This window comes from Eublepharis macularius, chromosome 15 (assembly GCF_028583425.1).
Source record: "Eublepharis macularius isolate TG4126 chromosome 15, MPM_Emac_v1.0, whole genome shotgun sequence".
Lineage (NCBI taxonomy): Eukaryota > Metazoa > Chordata > Lepidosauria > Squamata > Eublepharidae > Eublepharis > Eublepharis macularius.
In genome coordinates this window covers 55,978,557-56,001,781 of record NC_072804.1, presented here as the reverse complement: position 1 = coordinate 56,001,781, position 23,225 = coordinate 55,978,557, and the positions used below count along the sequence as shown (strand labels likewise).

The 23,225-nt window shown below is 48.5% G+C and overlaps 1 protein-coding gene across 1 annotated transcript in view; it reads left to right on the top strand.

The window, feature by feature from the left end:
• The window catches only part of PRKD2 (protein kinase D2), a 29,414-nt gene extending 6,189 nt beyond the window's left edge, over positions 1 to 23,225 (top strand). Inside the window, exons 2-18 of the mRNA XM_054999301.1 lie at positions 2,877 to 3,015; positions 3,732 to 3,863; positions 5,299 to 5,453; positions 6,640 to 6,841; positions 7,611 to 7,691; positions 9,161 to 9,311; positions 12,290 to 12,407; positions 12,846 to 12,923; positions 13,697 to 13,964; positions 14,540 to 14,592; positions 14,756 to 14,828; positions 15,891 to 15,997; positions 16,653 to 16,814; positions 17,949 to 18,047; positions 19,165 to 19,432; positions 20,181 to 20,266; positions 21,200 to 23,225. Of these exons, the coding sequence (XP_054855276.1) occupies positions 2,877 to 3,015; positions 3,732 to 3,863; positions 5,299 to 5,453; positions 6,640 to 6,841; positions 7,611 to 7,691; positions 9,161 to 9,311; positions 12,290 to 12,407; positions 12,846 to 12,923; positions 13,697 to 13,964; positions 14,540 to 14,592; positions 14,756 to 14,828; positions 15,891 to 15,997; positions 16,653 to 16,814; positions 17,949 to 18,047; positions 19,165 to 19,432; positions 20,181 to 20,266; positions 21,200 to 21,421 (2,394 nt within the window). The 3' untranslated portion in view covers positions 21,422 to 23,225. The remainder of the gene's footprint in view (positions 1 to 2,876; positions 3,016 to 3,731; positions 3,864 to 5,298; positions 5,454 to 6,639; positions 6,842 to 7,610; positions 7,692 to 9,160; positions 9,312 to 12,289; positions 12,408 to 12,845; positions 12,924 to 13,696; positions 13,965 to 14,539; positions 14,593 to 14,755; positions 14,829 to 15,890; positions 15,998 to 16,652; positions 16,815 to 17,948; positions 18,048 to 19,164; positions 19,433 to 20,180; positions 20,267 to 21,199) is intronic.

Genomic DNA, 23,225 nt, shown 5'->3' with positions numbered 1-23,225 from the left:
GATTTCCAGGATACGAGTTTTCAAGTGTCAGAGCTCCTTTGTTTCTCCTTTCAACTGGACAGTTTTGTTAACCTTGCCAGCCGGCCTTCTCCACTTAACAGTTCGGGAAAGGATCTGTCAATAATGGTGCTCCCGGGAATCCCCCGTACCTGTCAGCTGTAGCCCAAGCAGCACTGGGGAATCCCCCTGTGTCCTTGCTTCCTTCCTCAGAATGCTATCGCTGCCCATCTATGGCAGGTAGAGGCGGAGTCAGTACTCCGCAGGGCCTCCCCAATGTCGCTGGACCGAGTAGTGGCTGTATCTCAAGCGGATGCCTTAACTGGGGCATGGGGGAAGGTACGTGTTGGGTCTTTTCAGTGCACCAGTGCTCGCTGATTGGCCATCGGAGGGCTAATGGGTTCCCAGGGAGCCTGGATGCTTCATAGGATTGAATTGCGTGACTCCTGGGCTGCGATGTGTTTCTGACGCTAGCATGAACAGGCATGTGGATTTTCATTGTGGATCTTTTAACTCTTTGGGGTGCATCTCTGCTACAAACTCTAGCCGTTATACAGTCGTGGCCTTCCCCCAAAGGACTTTGGGAGTTGAGGTCTAATAGTGGTGAGAATTCTCTGCCCCATGGAGCTTACAGACTGCATTTCAACACTGAGGAAGGGCACAGGAGAGACAAGCCATGAATTGTCTAGTAGTGCTGAGGACTCTAGAATTCCTCTCCAAAAATGAGTTACTTTTAACAAAACTGCCCTACAAAACAATTACTAATTTTGAAGTATAACATCATCAACATTAAGGTAAAAGATATGACTTCAAAGGCTGTTGTTTTCCTATACTTGTTATATTAAAACTGGCTTTAATAAACACACTCTTTGCAGTATAATGTACAAGGTTACACTATGTCCTACTATTGTAATTTTCATTTATGTAAATTTGAATAAGATTGTTATTTGTAAAAGATTTAAAAATACAATTTAAAAAAATGTAGTGCTGAGGACCTGGACAGCAGAGTTTCAATGGGACTTCTGGGAGGGGTAGGTTTTGAGGAGGGGGCTAGAGGCTGCCCAGGGCCGTGAGTCAGACATTGGTCCCTAGGTCTGCAATCCTGTGGCTGTTTCCTTGGAAGCAACCCTGTTGAATAAAGCATGCCTCACTTTTGAATAAATGCGCGTAGGACTGCATTGTCCGAATTCCTGAATTGTCCCCAAATCCGCCTGTTCCAGCATCCTGTTGCCAGCGGCAGCCAGTCAGACATTTCTGGGAAGCTTACAAGCGGGCGTGGTGGCCACATCTGCATTTGTTTTCCTAGCATTTGATATTCAGCGGGCAGATGGTCTCTCCACATGGAGGGTCTGCATCTAGTTTCCTTGAGCCCTTGTTATTGACACATGAGCAAAATACTCTTCTTGAGGAATTTTACAAGTTTCCAGAGTTAAGAAACGGCATTGTTCTGGCACATGTTATATACTTGAGGCAGTGGGGAGAAATAAAGAGTCGTCTCCTTTTAGCACTCAGTGAATATAAAGGTCTCCTTGGCAGCAGGAAGGAAGGAAGGGAGAGGTCGGAGGTCAACTGGAACCAGTGAACGTCTCCGACAGAAGACCTTTTGAGTTAAAAATAACACCCTGTATTTGCATAGCGGCTGCTTGGAACCAGAAAGCTCGAAAGGGTGAATTGTGTAAAGTTTCATGCAAAGAAAGAAAGAAAGAAACTCTCTTAGAACGCAGGTGTTCATCTGCTGTTGTGTTGCGTGCTTTGGTTGCCGTTAGTGCACGCTCTCCATCTCTGAGGTTAAAAGTTGTGCACCTGCCTGCCAACCTGTGTGCAGAAGTATTTCTTTGTGCTTATTAGAAGCATTCACACATGACAGAAGTTGGTGGTTTCTTAGCGGTTTCATCCTACCGAACGGCAAAGGCTTTGAACCTGGGTTTCAGCTGAGCAAACTCAGCTTGCTTGCCTTGGTGTGAAGTTGACACAGGTGGATCATTTGTAGCCTACCAGAGAGTTACAACAAACCAGCTACCTTCTAGTTTCCAAGTTTTCTTTCCTGGATGCTAGAAGCTGATCTGCTTGCTACAGCTGACGGAGCTACTGGCCGTCTGCTGGTCTGGCACGTTGTGCCCAAGCAGGCTTTAATTGTGGAGTTTCTCCACCCACCCCTCGTAACCTTTCAGGATGTGAGTGGTTTGAGCTTCCCCAAACATGGTGGATACCTGTCCTTTTCTTTGCAGTAAGCACTATGACTCTGTTCTTCAAAGCTAACCTGTTACCTGCTAACATTCTTCAAGCTACATTGGAGTTAATTGAACAATGCAAAAGTGCATTGAAGTGCATGGCAGGGGCTTAGTTTCTTTAACTGTCCGGAGATGGAGCTAGTCGTTTGTCTCTGTGGCAAGGAATATTTTAAGTAAAATATGAGAAACCAGGGGGGAAGTTGCTAAATGAGTAGAGGAAAAGGGTGAACTCTTTAGATAAACAGCAGCTGCCATGTGCTAAGTCCGTTAAGAGACCAGGGAACTGATGCTGCACATTGGGTGGCTGAAATGTTCTTGTCGCTGCCAAAATGGTGGCACTGCAGTGTGTGGGATGGTATTGGCCTACTTTACAGTGCTGATGGACGGATTGCAAGATGCCTGCCTTGGAGCACTTTGCATGCTGGAAGAGCTGCCTGAATGCTGAATGGTGTGTATTGTGGACTCTGACTGGCAGCAAGATCCCCAGACTCTAAACTGCCTCCCAGCGTCTCTTGGGATTGAGATGAAAATGGGACCTCGAACCGTTTGCCCACCCGACGTGTGCTGTGCGGTGGCCCCGTGGGCTGATCCCACCAGCCTTGGGATGTCCTGTTGACGGGCTCTTCCCCTCTCCGTCTTTTTCTCCAGTTTCCAGAGTGTGGCTTCTACGGCCTCTACGACAAGATCTTGCTCTTCAGACACGACCCGTCGTCTGCCAACATCCTGCAGTTGGTGCGAGCTGCCAGCGACATCCAAGAGGGGGACCTTGTGGAAGTGGTGCTCTCGGGCAAGTCAGCTTCGAAGTGGTGGGAGGGGGGATCGGTCCCAGGCCTTGGGAGGCTCTCTCTTTCGGCCCCGGGTTTCTCACTGACGGCGTTTGGCCTTCTTGAGAACCCACAGGCTGGTAGGGAAGCTCCCAGTTGAAGCCGGAGCTTCTGCTGAGGCCCCGGATGAGGAAGCAAAGCAAAGCAGTGACTCGTGGGACGAAGCGATGACCCCGGATGGGTTAGGGGAGTCGGCAGGAATAGCAGGCGCCATGGGGCACAGTAAGGGCCAAACTAGGGAACGAAGGGGGCTTTCAGCTGGCCATTGGGAGATCAGAAGCGGGAGACTGGGAGGCGTTTTAGGGCAGGCAGTTCGGCCGCTTCGTAAACCAGTTCGGCTGAGGATTTGGTATGAGACAGTCGTTGCCAACTTCTGTTCAATGCACGTCCCCTCTGTGGGCTCATGGGAGTTGGAGATAATCCACACTTCAGAATGATAGTGCCTGCGCTAGGGACATGTGAAACAGCAGTAGAGAAGGGAGCCTCTGAGCAAGTGCAGAATGCTTTCTGTCCTATCACCTTCCATCTTCTCGGCAGGCAGCTCCGGTGAGATCAGATAGGGCTGGCGGTTGGCAATCTGGGTACTCGCTTAGCTTAGCCGCTGTGCAGGGATTTGTAGCTGTGTCCGACAGAGCAGAGGGAGAGTTTCTGCGGCTCATTCTTGTCTCCCTTTCCACAGCCTCTGCCACTTTTGAGGACTTCCAGATCCGCCCTCACGCCCTCAACGTGCATTCATACCGGGCCCCGGCCTTCTGCGATCATTGCGGGGAGATGCTGTTCGGCTTGGTTCGCCAGGGCCTGAAGTGTGATGGTAAGAGCCGGGGCTTTCCCATGGTTTAAAGACAAGTCAGGCAATCAGTCGCTTGAGTTTTTCACATTGCACATCGGGTGGTATGCACCGAGAAGAGGCATTCCCTCCAGAAAGAAAGGGAGAAGACCTCTTCTAAGGATATGCCAGGGAAGGAGAAGAAACTGGGCATTACGTGGTCCTGTATGAGGGCTGAGACAGGGTGGTGGAGGCTCTCCCCCATCCGCCTCATTTTAGAGCCTGCTTTGAGCGTCTGAGATTTCAGTGCATGTTGCTCACACATTTTCCAGCATCTCTGTGCAGCCCAAAGGGCTGGGAACTTGTTCCTTTACTTTTGAGAGTGAGCTGAGACACTTGGAAAGCTAAACTCTGCGTTCCATGAGAAATCTTTTCTGCCCTCCTGAAGAGTGGCCGTAGATACAACCTCGCTTTGACTTCCGAGGTTTCTTTCGAGTCTTTATTCTCCGCTGCTGCTACGGCTTTGTAGAGTTTTGCTTGCTGAATTTTAAGCCCTTTGGTCAGTAAGTCTTTTATGCTATTGGTTTGATGGCAAAATAGGGCCCAGATGTCATAAACATATTTTAGTAGGGTATCTTTTTTTGTAAATCTGATTTGTCCGTTCACATCTTTAGGATTAAGGTTAAGGAAGAGAACCTACATTTCAAATAGTAAAGAGTCCAGTATCACCTTTAAGACTAAACAACTTCATTGTAGCATAAGCTTTCGAGAATCACAGTTCTCTTTGTCAGAGGCATCTGGCGAAAGCTTATGCTACAATGAAGTTGGTTAGTCTTAAAGGTGATACTGGACTGTTTACTATTTTGCAACTACAGACTTAACACAGCTGACTCCTCTGGATACATTTCAAATGAAATACTTGTGGCTGATAAGTTCCCATCGCTATCTGAAACCTTGTTCTCAAGAATGGCAGGTGAGAGAACAAAACTGAGAAATCCCTGCACTTAGAAAGCTAACACTTCAGGAAGACGGTGAGGCTATGCTAGGCCCCTTCTGCTCACCGCCCTGCCATTTTTTACTCTTTTGTGAAAGCAGCATCTTGCTTTTTGACCTTCAAAACCATGTTGACTTTTTAAAAAAACAGCATACCTTCACTCTGTATTTGCCCCAAGGCCTGGCAGAAGATTAACCGGGTGCCTTTTAAGTCATTCGCATGCCTGATGCTTAATTGAATGCTGATGGAATTGGTATTCCTAATGGATGCGGTGCTTTTTGTTTGTGTTCCATGATAAAGTAATCCAAGAGGCTGCGTTTGTCAAAGAAAAAAAAAGGGGTTTAAAAAAATAGACATGGAAAGTAAGGTGTAGCTGAGCCCGTGGAAATCTCTAAGAGGAAGTGTGCAGGCAGCATTCTACCCGGCAACTCCGAAAGTTCTGGCCAGAAGCTTCAATGTCTACCTTTGGCTGGTTTTGTCTCCCAGGGTGCGGCCTGAACTACCACAAGCGCTGTGCCTTCAACATCCCCAACAACTGCAGTGGCGCTCGCAAGAGGCGCCTGTCTTCCACCTCGCTGGTCAACTCCCAGTCCCTGCGCCTCACTACCACGGACTCACTGTCTTGTGCCTCTGATGACCTGGTGAGTACCCACTCCTCCTGCCGGGGCTGGAAAAGTTTCGGCCTTGTCAGTGCTCCAGTTAAGTTCAGCAGGGACTAGAAACTTATCATGTAAGTTGGGTAGCTCGTGCCAGTTGTCAAAGCAACCCAAACCAGGCCCTTTCACTGACCTTACAAATCCTTGGGGGTGGATTTTGGAAGAGAGGGCTTTGTAGTTAACCAAAAGAGAGACGACGGTCCCTCCCTTTAGCGAAAAAGAACAGCTTGAAGATTGAGGCTGGAATGCTGCAAGCAGTTATGTCAGTTCAAGAGGGAGATGAGGAAATCGGCCCGTCCTGCCTCCTAAAAGCTAGCAGTGTCCCTAAAGGGGAGATATGGCACGGAGAGATTATTTGTGTGCCCCCCCCCCAGGGCCTCACAGGTTCCCAACTCGTAACTAATAATTCAGAGAAATAACATTTTTCACTCCTGCGGGACAATTTCGTACAGAACTCTGAAAAGAAGGGAGATGAATCAACATTTTTAGGGAACGGAAGAGCAGGAGGGGGTAAAAAGTTGGCTTCTGCCCCCCCTCCTGCTACTGTGGGATTCCCATGTAGAAAGCCACATGAATGCCGCATGTACTTGGTTGCATGGGAGAAAGGCATGCATGTTTTTATTTTGCCACTGGTACCATGCCAGGAACTTGCCGCATGTAACTTCTTTCCTGGAAATAGCTTCTGTGTGAAGCCGCCTGAAATTCACATCCTCCCAAAGCAAATATTTAATTCTCAGATACAGTTGGGGGTTTGACTTGAGGCTTCAGTTTTTTCAGGGTTCAGTTGTGGGTGGATTAGGGTTGCCAGCTCCAAGTTGTGAAATTCCTGGAGATCTAGGGGGTGAAACCTGGAGAAAGTGGGGTTTGGAGAGGGAAAGATCCTTGGCATGGCATAATTCCATAGAATCCACCCCCCAAAGTGGCCATTTTCTCCAGGTGAACTGATCTCTGTGGCCTGGAGACCAGTTGTAATTCCGGGAAATCTCCAGCCGCTACCTGGAGGCTGGCAACCCTAGGGTGGATAGGACTTCCGGGCATGAATCTGCCTAAGCTGGCTGGAATTTCCATTGATCTAAACTGCAGAGTAAAATTGGAGACTGGCAACTGCATGCACCTCCCCAAATGTTCGGTGTTTGCTTGTAGCTGACCCTTCCTTGATTTTCCTTCCCAGAACCGGAGCACAACCGAGCTCATCCCTCGCCGGCTGACTTCTTGCACGTACACCGGTCGCCCCATTGAGTTAGACAAGCTCTTCTTGACGAAGGTCAAAGTACCCCACACCTTCCTGATCCACTCGTACACTCGCCCCACCGTCTGTCAGTACTGCAAGAAACTACTCAAGGGTCTTTTCCGCCAAGGACTCCAATGCAAAGGTGAAGGGGGTGGGGTGCTGGTGAGGGGGAAGGAGGAAAGAGACGGAATTTGCTGTTGTGAGTCCTGAAGAACTTCTTGGCTTGTGTTCCTGTGGAGTGTGTTGAAGCCAGTGGAACTCATGTCAGCAGATCTCTGAGACTCTTCTTGCAGGCCCCCAAAGTATTCAAGGATATGTACACTGTGTGGGATAAATTGTGCCAATTAAAGCCAAAGGCTTATAGCTTTGCTTTGTGGAGTTCAGAATCAAGACGTGTGCTTTAAAAAAAAGAATTTGGTGACTTGGCAAGGCTTGGAATGGTGGAAGAGAAAGAATAAGGAGATTGAAGGAGGGTGGGTTTAAGGCGGACCGCCGAGTGCCCCTAATGCGCTTAACCCGGCGGCTTGTGGAAACAGCTCCCAGAAAGAGCTACTGCCATTGAGTATCAATGCTGTGTTAGGATTTGGGAATGGTGGGAAGGAAGCCTCATGAGTTCCATGTCTGCCGTGAGTGAGAAATGCCCATGACTCTGTTTTGCTCTGTACATTTTGCTAGGAACTGATGTATTTGGGATGCCTGTGTGGGGAGCACAATTTATGGGGAAACACGGGAAATTCTCCACCTGGTGGCAGCTTTATGTATTGCAGGCAGTTACAGCACAGGGACAATACGCCCGTTCGAGAGCAAGCGGGCAGGAATGGGCAGTGGGCTTCCACGAGGCATTGCTGTGCGCCCAGTTTTGGGGTTGTTCTTTTTACTCTGCTGTTCTTTTTACTCCGGTTCCTTTTCAGATTGCAAATTCAACTGCCACAAGCGTTGCGCCACTCGGGTGCCTAACGATTGCCTTGGGGAGACACTGTTTAACGGCAGCGGTGAGTGGCTGCATTTCTTGCTGAAAGGAGGGGTAGGACAGCTAAATGACCCTAGGTTCCCTACTCCAGCAAACTTTAAAAGGATAGCAGTACCTGTTTATTGTAGAGATTTGGGCGGCCCTCGGGTTTGACGGTCATGGGCCTTAGAGTAATGGTGGCATATGGTCAACGGGGGTGGTGTTGATCGAGGGCCGCTCCCCACTAACTGAGGAGCCACAACTGACGATGCACTTTCCATCCTCATTCCCCCAGCATTTTGACACCTAGGACAATGCGCTGTACATGCCCAATAAGTAGACAAGACCAAGAGTCCAGTAGCACCTATAAGACTGACACAATTTGTGGCATGGTATGAGCTGTTGTGAGCCACAGGCCACAGGCTCAAGAAAGCTCACACCCTATCTCAAATTTTGTTAGTCTTATAGGTGCTACTGGACTCTTGGTCTTTTCTACTGCTACAGACAGACAAACACGGCTAACCATCTTGATCTATGCCCAATAAGGTTTTCTGAATTCTTGTAAGGTGTGAGGATTCGGGAAGTTCTGTTGAGAGCCAGTTTGGTGTAGTGGTTAAGAGTGGCAGGACTCTAATCTGGAGAACCAGGTTTGATTCCCCACTCCTCTGCTTGAAGCCGGCTGGATGACCTTGGGTTGGTCACAGCTCTTTCAGAGGTCTCTCAGCTCCACCCACCTCATAGGGTGATTGTTGTGAGCAGGGCTCATTTCGAGGGAGAATGCGCAGGAATGCAGTTCTGGCAGTTCCCCAAAGAGGTCCCGTGACAGGTGGCCCCGCCCACCTGACGCATCCATTTTGGGCCCGTTTCAGCCTGGATTGGGGCCAAAACAGCCCGGATCCGGCCTCTGACAGGTGGTGGATCAGTCTCCCGCTCAGCAGCGGCCCGATCCTGTCCATTTTGGGCCCTTTTCAGCCATTTTCAGCCCCTTTTTGCCATTTTGGGCCCAATTTCAGCCCTGAATGGCCAGGATTGGGTTCAAAACAGCCAAGATAGGTGATGTCAGGGGGTGTGGCATATGCAAATCAGTTATGCTAATGACATACTTCTGGTGCTGGCAAGGGGCGTGGCATATGCAAATGAGTTATGCTAATAAGTTCCTCCAGTTCTTTTTCTACAAAATGATCCCTGGTCGTGAGGATAATAATAACGCACTTTGTAAACTGCTGTGAGTGGGCATTAAGTTGTCCTGATGGGCGGTATATAAATAAAATAATATTATTATTGGGCATGTGTGGCTTGCCATTGTAGGCTTCAAAATGCCCGGGCATAGTGGCTCTTTTGGCTCCTTGGTGGGAGGTGAGGGGTGAGGCAGTAGCAGAGTCGGCGGAGGACGCACCCCTTCCACACCTGCTCCCCAAACCCCCGCTCTTGCCTGGTTGTAGGGGTGGGCCTGGCCTATGCCATACAGTGACTGGTTGGTTGTGTGTGTTAACCACAACTGTGCTTCCCCAGATGTGTCAATGGAAGATGTCAGCGATCTCAGCGAGGCCGAGAAGAACTCCCTCATGGACGAATCGGATGACTCTGGGATCGTTCCTGGATCTCACTCGGAGAATGAGTTCCGGGTCGATGAAGACCCCGACGACATCAGCAAATCACAAAGGTAAGGAGGGGCATCCCTTGAAGAGACCCTGAATTAATTTTGCCCCTCCCTCCTTTCCTTAGAAATTTAATGTCTTCAGAAATGTGGGGAGTGATAAATTTCTTGGGGTAAGAAGGGTGGAATATTCGGTTGGTACCATCAGTGACCTGGTAGCCCAGGCTGGCCCAGTCTTCTCAGGTCTTGGAAGCTAAGAAAGGTCAGCCCTGGTTAGTATTTGGGTGGAAGACCACCAAGGAATCCCAGGGCCTGTACACAGAGGCAGGCGGTGGCAAACCAGCTCTGTTCGTCTCTTGCCTTGAAAACCCTATGGAGTCACCGTAAGTCAGCTGTGACTTGATTGTTTAAAAAACACACACGCAGAGGGTAAGAATGGTGGAATATTTGTTTTGTATGATCAGTACTGGTATTTCCCCCAAAAGCTAAAGCCAGCATATGGTCTAATCCTAACACTATAGTGGAAGTATAAAGTAAACGCAGAGTTTGTACTGAATAACCTGGAAAATGTAATATTGTCTGGGCTTCAAAGATTTATTCAGTCTAATGAGACTGAAGAGTTCATCCCCAACACTCCCGTTTAGCCTCCGTGTGTTTTGATGCCTTTTTATGCGTCCTCCAAAGCTTCCCTGAATATCCACTACTCTCCAACACAATGGTAGCCCCTGTTTCTGAGGTTTCTGCTTCTGGCCAAACTGGCCTTTCGTTTCCTTTTCAAAAGTTGCAGCGTTTGCTTAACATTCCCTTGCTTTGAGGTTTACAAGAACATGCATTAAAGGTGTCTCAAACATGGCATTTGACCCCAGCTAGGATTCCCCACTTAACGAAAAGAGGGAATAAAAATTGCTGGAGAGGTTGCAGTGAATTAGGCACGTTTTTACAAATGTGGCGGTCCTATTCAGTTATAGCAAATTTTTGGAAATTAATATTTACAGAGATTGTTGAAATAACCCAGGAACAAATAAAACCTACTGTTGAATTAGCTCTGCTCAATTTATTTGCCAATGAAAACTCCCAATGTAAACAAAAGACACTGATTAATATTCTTTTAGTCGCAGCTAGGCGACTGCTTGCTCAGTGTTGGAAAAATGCTAAAGACATTTCCTTGGATAGGCGGCGTGCTAAATTAAGAACTATAGCGGCACTTGAAAAATTAACAAACAAGATTAGATTAATTCGGGGTGGGGGGGAGGAGAAAGATGATTTCAAGATGATTTGGAATAGCTTCATTGTTTGTTTAATAGAATTTCCAGAATATAGCTCTTTTAAATATATTTTCTAATTTGAACATTAAAAACATTTTCTTATTTGAACATTTGACTAAGGTATTGAATAATTATATTAGAGGACTTCATTCTGAAACAGATTTAATAATTTTATGTTGATTTATAGCCAATTGGATGGAAGCTTTCCCTTTCCGCCCGCATTGTTTTTTCCTTTTATTTTTCTACTTGGTAATAGTTATATAATATGAAGGCACTAACTGTTGTTTGGATAAGAAGTTATCAGATGATTGCGTATTGTTTTATTTTCTTGTGTGGTATTCGTCGTTGTGTGTATAATATAAAACAATAAAAATTATTTTTTAAAAATTCCCTTGCTGTGACAACTTTGTCCGTTAGCAGTGAGAGCAGCCAGGCAGCGGGGCAACGGAAGCAAAGGTGTCCCATGAACTGGGTTTGTTGCATCCCACTGCCTTGCGAAGAATAACTTCCCGGGGGCTGTTTTGCCTCTGGGACGACGTACTAGGTTTCTCCTTCCCCTCCCCTCCCCTCCCCAATCCTTGCTTTAAAGGTGAACGTTTGCCCCCTCCAGTAGTTCTCTGCCTTGTGAGAAACCTCTTTAAATATGGGAATAGTGTATCCTTGTGCTCACAGAAATAGTGGCTAGGAGTCTTTCTACACAATGCTTTTGACACGTGTTCTTCACATGTAAGAAGATGCAGCAAATGCCTCACCCTCTTTCAGCTGGGAAGCCTAGTTTTAAATGACAGAGCCGGCAGAGATCACTCTGGAGGGGACGAATTCTCTCATAACTTTCCGCTGCCTTTGGCGTCTCCCCTTCTGGAGCTTTTGCCCTACCAAGGCTTGATTAATTCAAAGTTTTAGACAGCAAGGGCAGCAGAGTAAAAGCTTCAGAAGGGGAGATAGTCTGGCATAGCAGAGGCAGCTAAGGGGTGTGAGAGAATCCATCCCCTCCAGAGCGATCTCCGCCGGCTCTGTCTTTCAAAACTACGCTTCCCAGCTAACATTGTGTCTCCCGATACTTGACAGACACACTCCCTGGCGTCTCGTGTAGAGAGACACTTAGCTGAGACGTCACACAAAACCGTGGTCTGTTGTCACTGTGGTTGTGCATGAAGCCAAAATGCTGCTCACCACCGATGGTTACTTGAAACCTGATTTTCCTTGACGGGCTGCTTTTACTGCCTTTGCTCTTTCTCTGGCAGAGTGATGGGTGCTGTCCAGGTTTGTACTGTAGTCAGGGCAGCTCTGGAAAGCAAGCCAGGACAACTGCGTGTAAACACCTTGCAAAACCACAGCTAAGAGCAGGGCTTTTTTTCAGCGGGAACGCGGTGGAACGGAGTTCCGGCACCTCTTGAAAATGGTCACATGGCCGGTGGCCCCGCCCCCTGATCTCCAGACACAGGGGAGTTTAGATTGCCCTCCGCGCCACTGGAGCAGCGCGGGGGGCAATCTACACTCCCCACTGACTGGAGATCAGGAGGCGGGGCCACCAGCCATGTGACCATTTTCGCCGAGGGCGATTTAAACTTTTAAAAACTCCCCCCTTGTTCCAGCTGACCCAAAGTGATGTCATTGTGCGGTCCTGAGTTCCACCACCTCTTTTCCCAGAAAAAAAGCCCTGGCTAAGAGTTACTAAGGTTACTAGCCCAACTTCACGCCACAGTTTTGTGCACTATTGGAACGGAGTCGCGGTGCCTTGTAGCCCAGCAAAGTCTAAACATTTCATTCCCTCTCCAGTTCCGTGGGGTACATCCCCTTGATGCGAGTGGTACAGTCGGTCCGGCAGACAACCCGCAAATCGAGCACGGCTCTGAAGGAGGGCTGGGTGGTTCATTTCAGCAACAAGGACACCCTGGTAAGGGGGGGACGGCTCAAGCACGGGGGTCCGTGGTCAGCTGGATCGGAAGAAGAGGTGCCATGCTTTGCATACAGAGATAAAGGACGATGCAGTATCTTTAGCCTCTTTGCTGTGGCTGCTACCTCCCTCTCCTTTGTGGTCTTCCCATTATCAGATTTTTAGTTGTGGAAGCTCCTTGCAGGCAGAGAACTGTTTGCATGTTGCTGAACTCTTTACACGGTGACAGAACTGCAGGGATGGTATCAATGATGCTCTTTAGGTCCTTATCTCTGGCCTGCAACACGTGGTGCGGGGTGGAGGGAAATAATTCTACAACAGGCTGGGGCATGTGCGAAGCCTGATGTCTGGTCAGGGGCCGGTTGGGTGATTCTCTTACCTCCTTTCGATTCTGTGTTGTCCTTGTGACCTTTTAAAACTCTCTCTTTCCTCCCCCAGCGGAAACGCCATTACTGGAGACTGGATAGCAAATGCCTCACCCTCTTTCAGAACAACACCAGCAGCCGCTACTACAAGGTAAGGATCCCTTCCTCTTCAATGTCTCCAGGAGGGGGAAAGCCCCGGGGGCGTGGCTGACTTGGTCTTCTTGGCCTAGCAATCCCGTCTCTTTCCCTTAACCTGCACAATATATTTTCCTCTCTCTATAAACTGGTGGCAAATGCCCCTCGCTCTGAGCTGAATATTCTAATACTTTTGGCAGCTGTGTGTGTGGTGTGTGTGTGTGTTACAAAAACCTCCCCCTGACTACTAGAAGAGTCAGATGCCATCTCCTCTGGCCCCTGAGATTTCATTAGGCTCTGTCTGTATTTTTTTCTTGAACCTTTCTTTCCAGTCTTAGGGGCTAGGAGTTTCTCTCTTTAAAACAAAGAGTAAAGAGTCCACGAGCGCCTTTAAGACCAACCAACTTTATTGTAGCATAAGCTTTTGAGAACCACAGCTCTCTTTGTCAGATGCAACCGTTGCATCTGACGAAGAGAGCTGTGGTTCTCGAAAGCTTATGCTACAATAAAGTTGCATCTGACGAAGAGAGCTGTGGTTCTTGAAAGCTTATGCTAAAATAAAGTTGGTTGGTCTTAAAGGTGCTCCTGGACTCTTTACTATTTTGCAACTACAGACTAACCTGGCTAACTCCTCTGGATCTGGAACAAAGAGGAGACTCTTCCTTTTGTGTCTACTTCTGTGCAGCTGTGTGTGCACCAGAGGTGCACAAAATGCTTACCAGCCTCGCTTTGAGAAGAATGTCTCAGGAAGCTAATTTTTTCTTCTGTCTCCTTCTCCCCTCTCCTTAGGAGATCCCCTTGTCAGAGATCTTGGCGGTGGAGCCAGCCCAGGACTTCTCCCTGGTGCCAGCAGGAGCAAACCCTCACTGCTTTGAAATCATAACGGCCAAAGCCACTTACTACGTCGGAGAAAACGGCGGCCCCAGCAACGGCAGCAGCCACCAGCATGGCGGAGACAGCCAGGAACATGCGAAGGCTTGGGAAAACGCCATCCGCCAGGCCCTCATGCCTGTTATCCTCCAGGGTGCTCCCAGTGCCCAAGGGCAGGCACCCCACAGTGAGTGTCCAAGAGAGAAACCCCCCCCCCCCCCCGCACGCCCATTAAGTTGCTCCCTGTATTTAAATTGAGGCATCCCTCTTGAGCATGCTCTTAGCACAGCACTGGCCCCTAGTGGTCTCTTTGTGTATTACCACTTTGTGGCTTAATCTCGGAAACACGAAATTTGGGGGTCTTTCCTTGTTCCCTACAAGAATTTGGGGGTCTGTCTTGCCAGGAAGGTGTGTAGGAGGGTTGCTATAAACAGGCCGACTCCTGACTGTATGTATTTATTCATTTAGTGAATGTGTACCCTACACTTTCCAATACAGATAATGCTCTGCAGCTTATCAAATAATAAAACAAAACACAGAGATAAGAAATGCTTTTGTTTGTTTTAATAATTATTCAAGAAAGCGTTAAAAAGGAAGCGGTAATTTGCTGACAGTGCCCTGAAACACAATCGCAAAGCAGTAAGAATCAATTAAAAACTAGTTTAAAAACAAACAAACAAACCTCTCAGTTGTTAAATCCGTTAATAAAATCCACAGTGAAGTAACTAAGAACAGTAAGATTTATGCCTCTCCCTTCCTCAGGGCAAGCATCGCTGCGAATCTCAGTTTCCAACAGTCAGATCCAGGAGAACGTGGTAAGAGTCCTCCCGGTCTTCCCTCCGTGTGTCCCCCCCACCCCTGCCCCTGATTTCTCCTGTCAGTTCCTGACCTTGTCCCGTTTCTCACTGCCTGCAGCCTGCTCTCATGGGTTATCCCTGAAAAAATAACTTTTTCCTTCCATGGCTTGTACATTTACAGGATATTGCCACTGTATACCAGATCTTCCCCGATGAGGTCTTGGGCTCTGGGCAGTTTGGCGTTGTTTATGGAGGTAAGCGCAAGGACAGGCTCGACTGTATCCGGTGCAACTCGTGCAGAGGTTTGAAGAACCGTCTCTTCCCATATAGTATAGCCCTGACTGGCACCGGGGTTGAACGAACGACTGGCTCTCTCTCTTTTGCCTACCCGTGTCATGGCATCTGAGAGCTATGATGCCGCTAACCATGGACTCCACTTTGTGAAAAAACAGTGCGGGTGTCTGATCAGTCTTTACGTTTTTCTCCTGTCCCAGCTGTTCATCCTCTAGGGAATCCCCCCTCCTCCCCTCCCCACCCTCTTGGCAGTAAAATCATAAATGCTGAAATACCATCAATAAATAAAACAACAAAATTTTTATTTTATTTAAGCGGTAATAAAGGGAATGGAAAACTGTCGGAAGTCAACGGAAAAGGGTGGGGAAGGGTGGGGGGGGTATTACAATATGATGGAAAGTTAACTGTGTATGTTTTTATATTTGTATAATAACCCATCCAATAAAAATTTATAAAAATAAATAAATAAAACAATAAAATAAGGGGGAAAGCCTACAGTTTCAATAAACGCCACCAGCTTTTAAAAATAGATAACTTCGAACCAAAGCTACGGTAGTGTAATTATAAAGGGTCATAGATCCACAGGAGTTAGCTGTGTTAGTCTGTAGTAGCAAAATAGTAAAGAGTCCAGTAGCACCTTTAAGACCAACCAACTTTATTGTAGCATAAGCTTTCGAGAACCACAGCTCTCTTTGTCAGATGCATCATTAGTAGCACCACTAACCAACTTTATTGTAGCATAAGCTTTCGAGAACCACAGCTCTCTTTGTCAGATGCATCATTAGTAGCACCACTAACCAACTTTATTGTAGCATAAGCTTTCGAGAGCCACAGCTCTCTTCGTCAGATGCTTGCGTGGTTTTCTTACTTTGCATGTTGGGTTGTGTGTGTTTCCTTCTCCCAGAGGCTTTCTCTGGGTTGGGAGAAGTATGGGGGTTGACATAAGAGGTCCGGGCCTTTGATGGGGCACCAGCTTCTTCCTAAGAGGCAGTTTCCCTTGTGATACCCCCCTCCCCTTGCAGGGAAACACCGAAAGACGGGACGGGACGTGGCGGTGAAAGTGATCGACAAGCTCCGTTTCCCTACCAAACAGGAAAGCCAACTGCGCAACGAAGTGGCCATCTTGCAGGTGAGTGGAGTTGGGCAGTCGGCCACCTTTCCTGACGAGTAAATCCTTTCCTGGGCGTAGTGGATTTCTCAAGCCCCGCACTGTGGCGTGTGTGCAAGTCGTAGTGTTCAGCTCATGTTGGAAAAAATGCCAGCTCTGACAGACTGCTGTGTCCAGGGGCAGATCAGGAAGCGAAGCCGGCTCCACAGGAAGCTGAGCCATGCCGCCACCTGCGGTGCTAGTAGATCTTCCAGGGATCTTTCGACTCACACCCAGGCTGTGGTGGTGATCATAAGTATCGGCTTAGGCTCCTGTAAGATATGGAGGCAGCGGTAGCCACGTGCTGCGCCATGCTTACACCGTCTGGCCATTTTGGGTGCACTTTAGATGTACGATGCTCATGAGTTGTAGCACCCTGGCCCTTCTTTCTGACCAGCCTGATTTTGGGGAGGGGGGAATTCCCTGATATACACATCTTTACTCTTCCTTCCATTTTTTCCCCCCGATGCTTCTGTAGCACTGTTGGATGCACCAGCCACACTGGGATTAACAGAAGGGGGCCATGCATTCAGAAAACCATTCGTAGTGCATTGATGATATTTTGCAGAGGGGAAGGTGACTTAAAGGCCCCCCCCTGCCCCAGGCTCTGAGCCTCTCCCTTTCTGCCTTTCTGCAGAGTTTGAGACATGCCGGGATTGTGAACCTCGAATGCATGTTTGAGACGCCGGAGAAAGTATTTGTCGTGATGGAGAAGCTCCACGGGGACATGCTGGAAATGATCCTGTCTTCGGAGAAGGGGCGGCTCCCGGAAAGGCTCACCAAATTTCTTATCACACAGGTTAAAAAAAAAAACCCAATCCCCGTCCCTTCCAGAGGGCTGTCGAGGTAGTGATTCAGCTAATGGCCACTGGGTGGCGTTGGAGTCTTGCTGGTGAATAGTCTCTTCCGCGAATTGCAGCATAGAGCTAACGTGGAAATGTGGTTAAAGTGCAAGGTTAGGGCCTGGGACAACTGGGTTCGAATCCCTGTTTCTGCCATGGAAGGCTCCCTGGATGACTCTGGGCCTGTCACAACCTCTCAGCCTACTCTACCTCACAAGGCAGTCGTTGAGCACCTTGTCCAGTAGCACCTTTAGGACCCACTAAATTTCCAGGGTTATGAGCTTTTGGGAGTCAGAGCTCACTTCATCAGATACCAGGTGTGGGAAAAGGAATGAAAGATGAGAACGATTTAAAAAGTTGCCTTGGGTCCCAGTCAAAAAGAAAAGTATACAATAGCTCAAGCACAGGTTCGCTCCGGTCTCCTTAAGGAAGGCAGTTATTAAAGAGATCCTTTCCCAATCTCCTCTTCTCCCTCTGCGCTCAGTAGGAGGAAAACGCGCACCCCTTCCCAATAAATGGGGCCAGCCCAAGAGGTTTTGAGGAGTCTATCCGACTGCTCCAGACGGAGTCGGTTGCTCCTCGGCAGTGCGAGGTCTTTCCTGGTACCTGCTGCCTTTAGAGGGAATTTGCTGGGGTGGAAGCTTGGAGCTGAGAATGTGCTCTGCCAGTGAGACGTGGCTTCTCTGCAAGTGGCATCTCTGCGTGGATCGAGAGCACCTCTTGTCACTGTTACCTTAATGCATGTTGAGGTTTGCTTTACGAGGGTCAGTTACAAGACGCTCGCTAAGGCAGAAGTGCTGTGAACCGATTGGCCGCCTGCTCCTTCCCTCCTAGGGTTGCCAGGTCCAGGTTGGGGAATTCCTGGAGATTTGGAGGGGTGCGCGGCCTGGAGAGGACAGGGTTTGGAGAGGGGAGGGTCCTCAGAATGGTATAAATGCCATATGGCCCACCCTCCAAAGCAGCTGTTTTCTCCAGGGGAACTGATCTCTGTTGCCTGGAGATCAGTTGTAATTCAGGGAGATCTCCAGCCACCACCTGGAGGCTGGCAACCTTGTTCCCACCCTTGCACTTAGTCTTTTCTCCCCTCTCAGATCCTAGTGGCGCTCCGGCACCTGCATTTCAAGAACATCGTACACTGCGACCTCAAGCCAGAAAATGTCCTCTTGGCCTCAGCCGAGCCGTTTCCCCAGGTAGGTCTGTTCTGGAGCTCCTCCTGTGTTTTGCACGTGACAGGAAAAGATCTGGTGCTACAACCATCCCAAATCGCAGTCGGACCTTGCTGGCCTCGCCTGGCTTTCCTATCAGAACCAATAAAAATGGCCAGCAGGGACGACTTGGTTTCTTTCCAGGATGGGAAGTGGTAGCCGAGTCCAGCCTCTCCTCCTACAAAAAAATTAATTTGCTACCAGTGCACTAAGCGCTGTATAAATTTCAGTGGAGTGGTCATGTTAGTCAGTTGCTGCCAGAAGCTAGTGGCACCTTACAAGACTAACCGCTTAATTGTGCCGGAAGCTTTGTCAAGATGCACAACGTGAATTGTCATATATGTGTGTCTGTGTGTGTTTGTGTGTATGACAAAGATGGAAGCCACACATTGGCCATTTCTGCCCCTCATTGTCTTTTCATTATTCATATTTTCTCCCTGGTCTACAGGATGAGAGTCCAGTGGCAACTTGGAGATCAACAAGTTTTTTAGAGTGTAAGCTTTTGAGAGTCACAGCGCCCTTCTTCAGACATGAGATACGAGGGAGCTCTGGCTCTTGAAGCTTACACTCTAAAAATCTTACTGGTCTCAGAGGTGCCGCTGGAGTCCAGTCCTGCTGTTCCATTACCCGCCTAAAACTTTGCCTTGTCCGTCTGCTGATAAGAGAAATTTATTCATGCATCTGGCAGAATGGGCTCTAGCCCTCGAAAGCTTATGTACCACTAGATCCCACTTGGGGGGAGGAGCAGAATATAAATTATATAAAATAAAATAAATAAGTGTTGTGCAGAACATAGGAGTGATGCAGTCCCTATGCTTGATAAGATTTTTTTTTTTTGCTGTAAAACTGAGGAAGAAATATTGAGACCAACAGGGGTTAGGGAAACAGCTTGGAAAGAGACAAACAGCTGCCAAGGTCTCCTCTCTCAAGTCATTTAGCAAAAACTTCTCTCCAGCTTCTGTCTAGTCTTTGGGATTAGAAACATGCTGTCTTTAAAGACCGGAAGCAAGAATTCTCAGGATTGTCTCGGCTGGCTATGTTTTGAACTCCACGGTGCTCGACAATCCATTAAATGTTAGGGCTCCCTGCTTTTGCCCCCCAGGTGAAGCTGTGTGACTTCGGCTTTGCCCGCATCATTGGCGAGAAGTCATTCCGGCGTTCTGTAGTGGGCACCCCAGCCTACCTGGCACCGGAAGTTCTGCTCAACCAGGGCTACAACCGCTCTCTGGACATGTGGTCGGTGGGCGTCATCATGTACGTCAGTTTGAGTGGCACTTTCCCTTTCAATGAAGATGAAGATATCAGTGACCAGATCCAGAACGCTGCCTTCATGTACCCACCGAACCCCTGGCGCCAGATCTCAGTCGGAGGTACCTGCTAATGGAAATTTACTTGTAGCTTGGAAAGGAGGAGACAGATTTTGTAGGCTGTTTAAACCCAGTTTTAAGCTGGGTCTAAACAGTTCTAGTGACAGTTTTAGGCTGTTTATATGCAGGAGGGGGGGAAACACATTTAACTTGATTTTAACCCATGCCATCCCAATGTCCTGGGGTGCATGAGATTTTAACATTTTCCAAGTCCTAACCAGCTCTTTGGATGTTACCATAATGGGTTCTGATGACCCTCCCAGATTTGACATACCCAGATTTTTGAAGTGTTTTTTGGAATATATAGCACTTGAAACAGATAGTATAAAAGAAGGCAAAATTAAAATCTGACAATGAAACTGTCATGATAAAACCAGCAGCATGAGAGATGTAGTTGAGGAAAGTAGTATGAGATGTAGTTTGGAAAACAAACTCTTTATTGACTCCCAGATGCCCTCTGAAATAAAAAAAAAGGATTTGGTTTCCCTGGGAAACTCCTGTGAAAGTGCAGCAAAATAAATTGCAACCTAAGCCTTCTCCAGTCTGATGGGAGTTTATTACTTTGCTTTCCAATGTTCGCCCGCCTTTCTTGGTTAATGGACAGGGCATTCTGTTACCCAGGTGTGCTTTTGATTCCTGCACGAAGATTTCAGGGCACACACAGCAGACCTTTTGAAATTCACATGACGAATTCCCTTCGCCTCTCGGGTTTAATGATTCTCCCTCCCCTTATGCTTTCCCTTCCTCTTAGCCATTGACCTGATCAACAACCTCCTGCAGGTGAAGATGAGGAAACGCTACAGTGTGGATAAATCTCTCAGCCACTCTTGGCTACAGGTATTGGGGTGGGGTAGGGGGGTAGAGCAAGTTTGGAGTCATTTCCTGTGCCAGGCACAGTATCTAAAGAAGTGAGCTGTGGCTCACGAAATCTCCTACCCTAGCGCTAATTTTGTTAGTCTTATAGGTTCTACTGGACTCTTGCTCTTTTCCGCTGCTACGGACAGACTAACACGGCTACCCACCTAGAGTTAACACAGAGTACAAAGCTTGTCAGCCCCCACCCCCTACCACAGTCGCTTGACTCTACAGCTCTGGGTCTGCTGATAGCTCATAAGGTTTTTTTGTAAACGTAGTTAGCCAGGCTAGAAGTATTGCAGAATTACATTTGGCTGTGCGTGGCGCGTACAGAATGCCACCTCTCTGGGCGTTTATGGAGAGACGTGACATTGAAGCTCTCTTCCAGCAGGGGGCAGCAATGCGACACCAAACCAATGGGGAGGGGTCACCTACGCAGGATAGATGAAAAGAGCCCTACAATGCTTTGGTTTCTGCCTCATAACTCATCAAGGGAACTCTGGGATTTGTAGTTCCTTGAAGGGTGCAGGTTAGCAGCAATTTGTAGAATGCTGAAATGTGTGCACCATATACAGCACTTACTCTGAACCAAAGGAATAGACTCCCCACCCTTGTCTCAGATAATATGCCAGGCCAGGGTTTTGGGAGGCCTCCAGCAGATGGACGATTTTATTCCTGCCAAACTTTTGTAAATTAGAACCTGCTTCGTTGGATAGATGTCATGAGACCTAACTAGGCCGACATATTTATATATAAGGTTATGAAGTGGGGAGGGGGGGGGGTAAACAGCAGGGTCCAAACAGCTGTGAAAAGCAGGAAATCTGGAATAAGATGCAAGTCTGTAAAATGTGCCTGTTCCCAAGCTGTCTGTTCTCTCCCCACCCCACCCCATTTTGTCTGTCTCCCCTTCTCCAGGACTACCAAACATGGCTGGACCTCCGTGAATTAGAGAGCAGAATGGCCGAGCGCTACATCACCCATGAGAGCGACGATGCCCGATGGGAACAGTTTGCCACGGAGCACGGCCTGCCATACCCCGACCATCTGCGTGTTCGCCGGTTGGACGAAGAAGAGGAGGAAGAACAGCAGCAGGAGGTTGAGATGAAGGGCTTAGCAGAGCGGGTCAGTGTGCTGTGAAGAGCCGCCGGATGCTCAAACGAAGGACTCGCAGGGGGACGGACTGTTGTCCAGCTGGAATGTCAGCCATCCTCACAGATCTTGTTCTTTCCAAAGAGGGGAGCGCCCCTCACTTTGCAGGCAGTGGGCCGGCGGGGAAGACTTCTGGCCAAGCACCTTTCCACCAGTCCATTTCTCCAGTAATGAACCTGTTCCTCAAGGAAAACGGCAGCAAGAAATTCTCCTTTGGGAAGGACATCACCTCGTGGTCAGAGATTTGGAGAACCACAGAGCCCTTTGGTGTGTTTGGGGACTGGTTGATGGAGATAAGCCAGGGGCACTTTGGGAGGAAAGGGACTGGCTGGCCTCAGCCCAGCCGGAAGGCCGAGGGGTCTCCTTTTGCGTTGGGCTCCCTCAAAGGGGGATCTTTAAGGAGGGAGGTTGCAGGGTCTGTTGTCCACCAGCTTTGCAGAGAAGGACAAGAGGGTTTGCATCACTTTAGGCCAAGGAGGTTGATGTAAAGACCGGGTGGGTGGTGGACCGAGTATTCTCTGTTTCCTGGTGTCACAGGAACTCCCAAAAGAGCTAGAATCAAGAAAGCCTCATATTTTTAACCCTTGTCCGCACCACAGATTGGGGGCTACCAACGTCCCACCAGACCCTCCTCAAATTCAAAGGAACACACACAAGGTGCTTATTCAGAATAGGTGAACTGGACCCTTGAAACGTTTAAACTCGAGTCTCTCCCCCACTCTACCCACACTTCTAATTTTGCAGTCGTGCCTTTGATACAAACCAGGATTCTCTTTTTGCCGCACACTCGTCCACAGCCCCTCTCCAGTGTGTGCCTCGTCTCCTTCCAAAATATCCGTTGAAAAAGTTCCTTTCTGGAGCAGCCCAGGACTCGAGAAGCCAATTCTTTGGGCTCGAAACAAAGCCCTCTTTTTTTTTTCCCCTTCCAGGAGCAGGGGGAGTGTTGAGTTGCGGGATTTGGGGCAGGCAGCTTGGCCTGTAAAAACTATTGATCTGCAGCAGCCAGGGTCTTTTAACGGAGAGGGAGAGGGGGAACAGGAAAAGGTTGGGGAGGGGGAGAATGCATTTGGCTGCTGGAAACGCTTGCTGTCTGCCCTTCCGAACCCACAGCGGTCTGGACGAGACTCAAGGGAATCTTGGAGTGGTGTTTGAAAGTCCGATCAGGTTTAACGGTTTGGAGGGGGAAACCATTTGAGGAACATTGAGCATCTGTTTTCAAAGTTTCAACCGTCGGAGGACCCTTTCCATGCTGACTTGTCCGCCAAAAGACTCCTGCGGCGTTGCCACCCAAGCCAGGGCTTGATGGAGGGTTCTGGGGCTGGTCCTAAGTGCATAGGATGCTGTCAGTGTGTGCAGCTGGATACCTCTGGTCTGTGAAATGTCAGGGTGTGTCCTCTCACGTTGTAGGCAAGTTCCTTCTTTTCCGATATTATGGGGCAGGAACCGTGCACGTTTCTGCTCCCACCCTGTGCTGCCTGTTTTACCCAGAGCTCGTGGACAGACCCTGTCCTTTGCCTCCCCCTTCCCTCATCCCATGTCTCTTATGAGGACGAGCCCCGTGCCGCAGGCTTGGTTCATCCAGATTCTTGTACAGTTGGAAACTGCAGTTGGTTCATGAGATGGTTGCTGTTGGCTGGACCTGGAAGGATTTGTGACCTGGCAGCTGTAACGGCTGAGAGATTTCTCTCCCCCTCCCCCCCATTGGTCAGACAGCTGCAGCCAGGGTGTTGCATGGGGCCAGAAATGTCTGTCTCTTTTTTTAAAAAAAAAATTAGAAATCTCATGTTGTAAA